Here is an 11,512-nt window from a genome sequence, read left to right on the forward strand (position 1 = left end):
AAAATTAAAAAACACGCTAAAAAAGCGCTCTAATAGTGGGGGGGTATGAAAGCGCTTTTAAGAAACGCTCTGGTAGGGGGGGGGTTATGAGAGCGCTTTTCAAAAGCGCTCTGGTAGGGGGGGGGTACGAAAGCGCTTTACAAAAGCGCTCTGGTAGGTGGGGGGAACGTGGGGGGAACGAAAGCGCTTTTCAAAAGCGCTCTGGTAGGGGTGTTTAATGAGAGCGCTTTTTGTCAAAAGCGCTGGTATAGACCAGGCTATGAGAGCGCTTTTCAGAAGCGCTTTAGTAGCCTTTATTACTAAAAATTAAAAACCAAAACACGCGTTACTGTTTCTCATTTCTCTCTTTCGTTTTCTGCAGAACCCAGCTTCCGTCCACCACTGTTCTTCATCCACAAACCCTCATTGCACGCGAAACCCTTCCGTCCACCACCATCAGCAACCACCGTCGGCGTCCCTCCGTCGGCTTCTCCTCCGTCACTCGTTTTATCCACCGCCGGTGAGTTTTAGGTTTAATTTTCAGTGTAAATTTTATTTGGTATCAAAGATTGAACTTCTGCCTGCAACTTGTTTGATGAAATGCCTGAAAGAAATGATTTGAGTTGATAATTGATGAAATGCCACAATCCTTAGTAGGTATTTTTAAATTCTAAGTTGATTTACTTCCGCTTTTCTATGTGAAATGTTTCTCTTGTTAATGTGAAAATTACCTGTTGCTGACTTCGATTGTTAGACGTATTGAATTTGTTAGGTTAATTGTGTTTTGTTGGTTTATATCGAAATTTGTTTGGCATTCTGTTCATTCTTACAAATACTGCTCTCTTTCTGTTCTCTTTCTATTCATTCTTACAAACACAATATTAGTAACATAGTAAAATAATTGAGTTAAGTTAGGTATGGTCTCTTCTAGGTTATTTATCTTATACTGTTTCGCTATACTTAAATATGACATACTAATAACTATACAAATTATTGGCACCAAAAATTATATGGAATGAATGCTTAAATATGACATACTAATAACTATACAAATTATTGGCATAACAAATTATGACCATAACTATACAAAGTATATTGTTTTTTTAAGTTGAATATGATTTTGGTTGATCTATAGATCTTTTGTTTGTTGGCTCGAAATACTCACATTAGCATAGTTATGTGTCGGGTTTGAGTATAACTATTGGTGGTTCTTTTTGCTAAGTGTTTGACTTCTTTACATGTAACTATACTATTTTGACGATTCCGGAGCTGCTCATGCACTTATCTTTACATTTCGGGACTATTTTTTTATCGGTTTTGCTTCTGCCCGTAATCAAAAGTCGGGCTTAGGGTCTGAATTTCGGAAAACCGACTTTGTTTTTGAGTCCGTGGCGACGTTTTACCATAGCCATGTAAATTTCGTTCAATTCCGATAACTTTCTTTTTTACGCTTATTTTGATTTGTACCGATTTCGTTTCCGATTTACTTGTACATGCATGGTTTGACTTCCATTTGACTTGTATAGATTGTTAGCTTATTAATAGTGTACTAATGTGCTTTAGTTTGTTTGATACAGGTTCAATGGCTTCAGATAGAGATGCTCCACCTGAAAACCCACCTGAAAACTTACAAGAAAACTCACAAGAAAGAGTTGCTTCGGATACAAATGCTCCACCTGATACTGAAGCAAAAGAGGTTGCACGAGGCATCACTATTATGAGGAGTATCATACGACATAGAGACCAAGGATTAGTATACCGATTGGAATGGAATTCTGATAAACAACCAATTGGTCCTAATTCTGCAAAGTTGACAAGTTATATTGGTACACTTGTCCGTATGCATATTCCGGTCTCCATAGCTACCTGGAAATCGAAAACGAAAAATTTAGAATTGGAGGAGAAAAAACAAGCGATTTGGGAAGAGCTTCAGGTATATATCATATATGGTTAATTGTTGTTATTATCTTGACGATAAATTGTTTAAATTATTTATACTAACACACTATGCGTACGTTTTTTTGCAGAGGACTTTTGAGATACCAGATGAACGTAAAAGCTACATACTTAGTTTGGCCGGCAAGAGATATAGAGGGTGGAAAAGTTTTTTGACAAACACCTATCTTAAGGATAAAGATGGAAAATTTCTTGAAAATGCACCGGGACGGCCAACAAAGTATGCGACCTTCATTGATGAAGCAGATTGGGCTGAGTTTGTAAAGCAAAGAGATGAAGCTTTTCAGAAAAAGAGTGCCACGAATAGGGAGAGAGCATCCAAACCCGCGTATCCATACAAAAAAGGGCGTTTGGGATATGCACGCTTAGAGGATAAAATTGTAAGTAAATAGAAATTCGATTTAATTAATTGTCTACATGTGCATGTTTTAATTGACGATTTTATCGTTTGTGTCAATGCATAGTTGGAGGAGACTAAAAGTGAGGAAGCTTCACTTCCTGTACATGTGTTGTGGAAGGAAGCTCGTGTGGGCAAGAATCACGCTGTCGATCCCGATGTTCAGAGAGTTTATACTGAATGTGTAAGTATAATACTATGTCTTTAATTAAATCAAATATTTTTTAATATATAAATGACTTTTTATCTCCACTAATAATTATTTAAATGTAAATGAATTACAGGAGACCTTGTCGCAATCGGCATCCACCGGTGAGGAGAGCGTACTTAGTAGAGTACTAGATGCTCCCGAGTATCCCGGTCGGGTGAGGGGTAAGGGTCATGGTGTGACTCCAACCTCTTTTTACAAGAGTCCTAGGAGAAGAAATCCTTCAAATGAAGAAGTGTTGCAAAAGTTGGCGGAATTGCAAGCACAAGTCTCTGAATTGCAAAGAGATAAAGAGGCGTATATGAGAGAAAAGTGCAACACTTCATCGGTGAAAGAAACTAGTGATAAGGCTAGTATCAACTATCAAAGGAAATTTCCCGAGGTAATTATAATTTTTTTTCCTTTTAAATTGTTCTATTTTATTAATGATAATGACTTTATATTTACTATTGGTTTAGGGCATTTCATCTTGCCAACTATACTTATCGGAACCGAGTTATCGACTAGTTGGCAAGGGAAAAGTGCACAACACTTTGGGAGATTTACTTCACCATAGACCGCTCCCGGATGGACACCTGAAAGTATCGGTGGATGTTGTATTAGATCATGATGCGATTCTACCGGTACCTGACATGGTCTCAGAGACGACATTGCTGCGAGATGCAATAGGATCGTTTGTTGCATGGCCCTCGGAGCTCATTACCATTAGTGATGAGGTAAATTGAAAACGATTATGAATCATTTAGTTTTCGAATGTCAATTCTAAACCGTTTATTAATTATGTTTTACATTTTATTTTTAGACTGCTCCTATAAAACCCGCAATTAAGGGTAAAGGGATTTTACAGGAGGAGGAGTCTGTTGCATCGCTAAAAGAGGTACATTTAAAGTGTTAATATATAATCTGAATCAAAATATGCATGATTTTATATTTTACCTAACTTATATGATTTTTAGGCATCCGCTCGGGAGTCACAACAAGTGACGCAGCAGGTTCGTAGCGTACCACCCAGTGGTCCTCCGAAGCAAGCGGCAAGAAAAGGCGGTGCTTTTGTGCCTCGATACCGGGCGACACTCGCAACAATGGTTGATATGTCCGATATGAAGGATGGTGCTTTACGGGAAATCGATATGGATGAAAGTGTCTTCGGTATTGAGTTCAAGTCACATATTACAATTGATGACTTGCAAGAGATTTTTAACCAAGATCAACTAGGCGTCAGTAATATGCAATCATACATCCGGTAATATTCACTCATCCGATATATTATTTAATTAGTCCCACAATATAATTTATTTACACTTTTCAATGAAAAGAATCTAATGTTTATTATGTTTTTATTTAAGGTTGTTGTATGACAGAGTGTTGCGCGGGACTGCATTGTCTAACAGATTCCGGTTCGTGTCTTCCGCCCATTGCAGCGGAATGGAAATTGTTTCGGATCCGGAATCTGTTAGACAGCGCTTAGTCGATAGATTCATGTCCACCGGCAATACAGAATGTCTGCATCTTTGGGCGTATAATACCCGACCAGTAGGGTTAGTTTCTCATTCTTTATTCATCTAATCTCTGTTTCTTTAGTGTATAGCAATATTTTCATATAACCTATTGTTTTAATTTATAGAGCACACTGGTTGCTGCTTGCTATCAACCCGATAAGGGAAGTCGTGTATTATCTGAATTCGGTAAAGGGTGAATGGACCAATTATCCGGCCATGAAGGAAATCGTTGATTTGTAAGTAGGATCGTTCTAAATATATATTCGTGTATATTTATATATTTACTTATTTGTGGGATTGATCTAAACATATGCTTTTATATATTTGTTAATTAGATCAATACAAGTATTCCGTAGTCAACGGGACGCACAGGTATCCCGGACTAAATCAAACAACATCACCTGGATCGAAGTGCAGGTACATTACTTTTCACAAATTTGCTTATAATATTTATGCTACTTGGTAAAACAAGACAACTTATATAGAATCTTATTTGTTTTTCTATGTAGTGTCCGCTACAGCGTAACAGTTCAGACTGCGGATACTTTGTATTGAGGTTTATGAAAGAAATCATTCAGGCGAATCAATTAGAGATTCCTCCCACGGTATAAAGTTATAACTTAAGATAATTTCATATAATTTATTACATTTACCTAAATATATTATTCATATTATGTTTTTGTTTTATAGTACCTTGACGAATTCCGTGCTGCTGGGTACTCGAAGCTAAAGTTAGAAGAAATCAAAGAGGAATTGTGTCAATTTTATATTAAGCTATTTTTCATGCAGATTTGAACTATAATATTGTTGATTTTGTAATGATGTATATATATAATTTTGTAATGATGTATATATATAATTTTGGATATTATAATGGTATATATTAGTATATATATTGTCTTACTGATGGCTGAAATAATATAGTCGAAAATATATTACAGGTCGAAAATATATTACAGGTCGAAAATATTACAGGTCGAAAACATTACAGGTCGACTGGGAGGATTAAATTATAGGCTGCACATAAAAATACCTCATTTAGCAACTACAGCGCTTCTAAAAAGCGCTCTTAAAGGTCCACATACTAGAGCGCTTCTTAGTAAAAGCGCTGGCAAAGACCAGTAAAAAAGCAAAAAAAATTAAAAAATTACGCAGCATACAAAAGCGCTTTTGGAAAAGCGCTCTCATAGGGGGGCCTACCAGAGCGCTTTTTCTGGAAAAAGCGCTCTCATAGGGGGGTCTACCAGAGCGCTTTTTCCAGGAAAGCGCTCTTAAAGGGGGGGTCTACCAGAGCGCTTTTAAAAGCGCTTTCGTAGCCTACGCCAGCGCTGGCTTTGGCAGCGCTTTAAAGCGCTGTTAAAGGCCAAAAAAAGCGCTGTGAAAGCTGTTCCGTGTTGTAGTGTCACTTGAGTCGTCCCCATATATATATATATATATATATATATATATATATATATATATATATATATATATATATATATATATATATATATATATATATATATATATATATATATATATATATATATATATATATATATATATATATATATATATATATATATATATATATATTTGTTAAATAAAATAAATTTAAATTAAATTAATAAACATTCACATTTGGATTTAAAGTAACGAATAGTATAAAAAAAATATAAATATGAAGTTATTTATTGTCAACTTATAAAAAAATGTAAATATGAAGTTATTTATTGACAACTTATAAAAAATGTAAATAAATATTTAATTAATATTAATTTTCATTATTTTCCTAAAATAAATTGTAATACTTAATTTAAGTATTTTTTTAGTGGTTGTTAAAATAGAATATTATTTTGCGTAATAATTAAAATACAACGTTACAGAAACAAATGATGACATTATTGCACTATCTAATCAAATAAATGTTGTTTTCAATTTTAAAATATGTCTTCATATTGTTAAAGTTTTAATATTAAAATTCTACTGTGATGAAAAATTATTTTGATTATTTCTCACGAAAATCATTTTTATGAGGTTTATTTAAAGAGCTATGTAATTTTATGTTAAAATATCTTATAATTAATATATCTAAGTTAATAAAATTCAAATTACTCTTTTAATGGATAACAAATAATATTAAAATCACATGTTAAAATTTTGCAACCAACCAACTTTATAATATATTATTGACAGACCTTTATTATTATTATTTATAATTTATATTTAAAAATCCTTTATAAAATTTTATTAATTCGAGAAAATGAAAACAAGTATAAAAGGCTATCTATTCATATTATTATAATTATTATTGTTATGTATATTAAAACTTTTTATTATTAAAAGAACCTTATATAAGAAAACAAATATCTTTAGAAACAATTGTGAAAATTAAATTGAATTACATGGGAAAAATTAAATTTAATTACATGGGAACAATTTTGGCTTATAATATCTTTAGAAACAATTGTGAAAATTAAATTGAATTACATGGGAACAAATATCAGATGGATACTGTGCTAGATGAGTAGGCTTGATTTGGTAAAGAGTTTCAGAAACTAGTAGAAATTTGGGATATTTGCTTTCTTTTAGATGGTTTAAGAACCGGAAGAACTGGAACAGTTCAGATAACTGGTTTAAGAGTCAAACTAGTTTTGATAAACTGGGATTTTAAGGTTAGGAATTGTTCATATAACTGAATTTGAAAACGGGTCAGTTTGGATAATTGGTTTGTGGAATTGTAGTTTAGATAATTGGATTTTAGAGTTGGATTAGTTCGGATAATTGGTTACAAAACCAAACCAATTTGATTTTGGAATTGTAGTTGTGATGTGTGTATTACTAACTGTTATTAACTTATTGGAATTTATTATGGTGATAATTAATCATAGTTGCATTATATTAATATACTTAACTCCGAAAATATTTTAGTTAAAAGATTTTTCTTGATATAAGATTAAAAGTGTTCATATCGAAAAGGAAATTTAGATAGTGAACATGAGTGAGTTCACTTTAAATCATGATTCTTAGATAAATTAATGTATTGGACTTTTATCTCCCGTTGCCAATATCACCGACAACTTAGACTAAAGACATATATGTGTTCATGTTAGTTTCTCGTCTCTGTTTGTGTTGGGGTTTCATAGCAAGTACCGAATAACTAGATACATATTTTATGTTCTTTCATATCGATCTTTCTTGACCAATTTGTTTTAGAATGTGTCAGAAACTCGGAAAAAATTAATCTGGTAAACATTATGTATGGTTTATTTATCTTACTAGTAGTGAAAAGAAATGTGCAGTAATAGAGGAATAAGCAAATTTATAGCTCCGGAATGAATATTACCTTTAAAACTAAATAAATCGTGGTCTCACGCATTAGAATTCAGCTATATTCAGTATTTGAATTAGCCTTAATTCATCTTTATAAAACTAGCTTTTAAGAAATGCTCAAGATTTATAATCACCTCAGACACCGACACCGACATGAAACTGATACTTGTATTTGCATTCAATTTATTTGTTTATTTATTTTTAAATTATTACCGGTGTCAATGTGTCAATGTCAGTGGCGTGTCCGGTGTCACTATTTGTGTTCGTGCTTCATAGATAAGCATTGAGTATGCTATATCTTTAGTCAATGTGGGGAGTAAACCTACCTCCTCATACCCAACACAATGAAAGTGCTGGAGGATGCAATGAAAACAGCTCAAATGGTGTAATGAGGCGGCTAGGGAAGGATAGTGATTTAGGAGGTATTTTCAATATGTACTAATCTGTTTTGTTGCTTTAAGTTTATTAACGTTTATTTGTTAATCAAGTGATGGGTTGTCTTTCATGTTTTTGGATATAATATTAGATTTTGTGCAAATACTTGTGTAGTTAAACTATAAGGTGCTTGATAAACTTGTGGTTGGATTAATATACTATATACAATATTATGTTAGTATCCAAATTAAGTGTAAATAACATGATAGTTTTTAACTTATATATAATATTCTGCAAACCTTTTTAACTTAACATTGATTTTGGTCGGAATGTAGAACATATGAATATTACATGGTTGATTCCTATTTTCTCTGTTGGGGTGCCGTTTTACTAGCTAGGGCATGTTTGGATAACTTATGAAAACTATTGACTTTATTTGATACTTTATTACAAAAATGCACTTATATCATACAACACCAAACAGAGTCTAATAAGTTCTAAGTAGTCTTAAGACCTTGAGTTGTAAGACCAAATCCAAATGGAAACAAAGGATCATAATGGGAATCACCAACATTCATAGGTAACTGATCAACACTCTTAAACCATGTCCTTGGAAGCTTACCACTAAATCCATAATCACCAAATAAAACATCTGTGACACCATAACCTTCACTACCAGGAAGCCATGCTGCAACAAGTCCTTCAATTATGTCGACATATGGTAACATAACGACAGGTCTTCCAGTGATTAACACAACCACACATTTCACTCCACCACATACATTGTTTATTGTTTCTGCTCCATTACCGGATAACGTTAAGTTCAAGCTGTCACCATTTGTTTCTGCATAGGGTGTCTCTCCGACTACCACAATCGCATATGAAAAATCATTTGATTTTACATATTCGAGAGATGGATTCTCCTGATAGACTATCTCAGTGTCTTTGTCAACTGTATTTTTTATTGCACTCAGAATTGTGGTACCACTAGTAATGTTGTTACCGCTAACTCCTTGCCATTGAATCGTCCATCCACCACATTGATAGCCTAGATTATCAGCATGACTTCCAGAAACAAGTATTTTTGGAGCCTTTTTTGGAAGAGGAAGCAACGGCTTATCAGCGTTTTCACCGTTCTTTAATAGTACCAACGATTTCCTCACAGCTTCTCTAGCCAATTCTCTATGCTCCTGTCAAATTATGGTGCAAATATATTGTTTTATAATTTTATAGGGACTAAAGACATATGTAATTTAAAGTTTATCGACTAACCTGGCTCCCGAGTTGGCTGGCAAGACTGTAATCAGCCAATGGATTTTCAAATAAACCCATCACAAACTTGACTCTCAAAATTCTCTCCACTGCATCATCAATTCTTTTCATAGGTACAATATTTTTTTTCACTAGTAAAGTTAAGATATCTATGAATTCTGGGAAGTCACGTGCAGTCATCACCTGCGACATTACAACGTTTAGTATTAAAAAGACCATATTTTTTATCTCTAAAACCATTGATTTATATGCAAAAAGTGTGAGTGCTTGTAAGCTTTAGAATATCAAGTTTGATTCTTTACAAATTTAGTGTTGGGTGAATTCATGCAAAACTTTTTCTATGACTTTAAAAGGGATCTCGGCAATTGGACGGTGAAATTAATGTCCCAGATATTAGTCAATCCTAGGGACGGACACTGAGTTTTCAAAAAGAAAAGTTTCATTCCTTACTATAAAAATACTAAGCAAAATTGAAAAAAAATAATAGTTTACCATGTCAATTCCGGCATTGATTCCAACTTCAATTGAATATGTGTAGTTAGCATGAGGAGGTGAAGTTATCTTGTCAAGTCCAAAAAAATCTGATATGACAAAACCCTGCAAAATATAAACATAAATTTTTAAGCATACATATATTGATAAACACCAGCATTTGATATATAAAATGAGAGATTTATGAAGTAAAGTGTTACTCTAAAATGGAGTGTGTTCTTGAGAAATTCTGTGATTAAATCGTAATTACTATGCATTTTTTGTCCATTCAAACTTGAGTAAGAAACCATGATGGTCGAGACACCCTTAATAATTGAGTCATAGTAAGCTGGCATGTGAATGCTAAGTAATTCATGTGTGGTTATAATTGTGTTATTCTCATTGATTCCTTTTGTCGTTCCACCATCACCAACATAGTGTTTTGCACAAGCTGCTACTTTATTATTTCCGGCAACATATGGAACCCCCTTGGGTGAATTTGGAGGGAGATCACCTTGTAATCCTAGAATGATCTCGGTCATATCTTGAACAATTTTATGATCTTCGCTATAACTTTCATAACATCTTCCCCATCTTGGATCTCTACAAACCTATACAAACATATACTTTATAAGCAAGATTGTCTTAAGTTTTCTAAGACCATGTATTGGTTAATCATAATTTAAAGGTGAAAAAATAATTAGGGGCACTATTTTACACACCCTCAAAGAAGACCCTAATAAGATATAACAAAATTGTTAAATAGTGGTAATAACCATACTACAACATAGCAGAATTTGAACAAACGACTATCTTTGGTAATATGCGATTGAAATAAATGTAATTTTGATTATCTTATTTACCGCAACGCTAGGAGCAAAGAGATATGAAACTCCGGTCGCTCTGGCTTCAAGAGCAGTTGCATCACCAATCTTCTTCACTAGTTGAGGATCCCTACAGATTCAAAGAAATTAGATCATCAATACAAAGAAACATAAAAAAAAATTTGTTCCAGGAGGCCCACAAGACCTAAAGGGCAAAGGCCATATAGCGCTGAAGAGCTAATACTGCAAGCCAACTCCTTTTCCATCACATCAAAAGCGTATAATAACACTGCATCAAGCTATAACTCTCTTTTATCGATAACTTTGGTTCCATTACAGAACAACAATAAATATGAGTATAATGGTTATTTATTTACCTTGTAGCTCCTATACCAACATTGTGAGGAAAAATAGTAGCATTATAAACATTGTTATGACCATGAACAGCATCAACTCCATATATTATTGGAATTCCAAGCCTTGTCGACAATGCACCTTTCTGAAACTCATTTATCATATCAACCCAATCATTTGCAGTTGCATTCACCTTAGGAACACTTCCACCGGCACTCAGAAGACTCCCTACAATAATGTTTTCTTGCGGTTAAATATCATAAACCTTGGCGTCGCAATTCAGATTCACAACGAATAATCATATCATTAACAAAATCTTACCAATGTAATACTTGTTCACAATATCAGCAGAAGCAACCGTGCGCTCAATTTGAAGCATTTGACCGATTTTCTCTTCCAAAGTCATTCTATCAACAAGATCCTTAATTCGAGTATCCAATGGCTGCTTTGGATCTTTGTATTTCAAATATTCAGCTTCTGCCATAGCTACTAATGACTCCGACAACAAGAGCACCACCAAAAATATTCTACTTTTCTCCATTTCTTCCTCTCAAAACAACTGCACAATAACATTACAGCAATGTTACTTTTCAATATAATACAAACACAACATAAGAGCGTATGTTGCAAAGTGTTACGTTTGATAATCATCTGAACCTTATCTCAATAAAGAACTACAACCTTAATTTTTAATTTGTTTAGACTTTTCAAATTTGATGATCAAATCAATTATGCACAATTTGTAAATATAATTTTCAAATACACATTAGTAATTATCAGATTTTTGTTTTTTGCTGAAGAGAAGAAAAGCTTACCTTTTATATAGATTTTACAAATACATATTTTTTTTATAATTAGTTAATCA

At 33.3% G+C, this 11,512-nt stretch overlaps 1 protein-coding gene across 1 annotated transcript; it reads right to left on the bottom strand.

The window, feature by feature from the left end:
- Positions 1-8,190: 8,190 nt before the first annotated feature.
- On the bottom strand, positions 8,191-11,188 carry LOC131606381 (uncharacterized). Its single transcript, XM_058878615.1, has 7 exons — positions 10,969-11,188; positions 10,671-10,875; positions 10,333-10,423; positions 9,691-10,080; positions 9,491-9,595; positions 8,999-9,181; positions 8,191-8,916 (listed from the first exon to the last, which is right to left on the bottom strand). Exons 1-7 carry the CDS (start codon positions 11,186-11,188, stop codon positions 8,224-8,226), a joined length of 1,887 nt encoding a protein of 628 aa, XP_058734598.1. The 3' UTR covers positions 8,191-8,223.
- Between the last annotated feature and the right edge of the window lie 324 nt (positions 11,189-11,512).

This window comes from Vicia villosa, linkage group LG5 (genome assembly GCF_029867415.1).
Source record: "Vicia villosa cultivar HV-30 ecotype Madison, WI linkage group LG5, Vvil1.0, whole genome shotgun sequence".
Classification (NCBI taxonomy): Eukaryota; Viridiplantae; Streptophyta; class Magnoliopsida; order Fabales; family Fabaceae; genus Vicia; species Vicia villosa.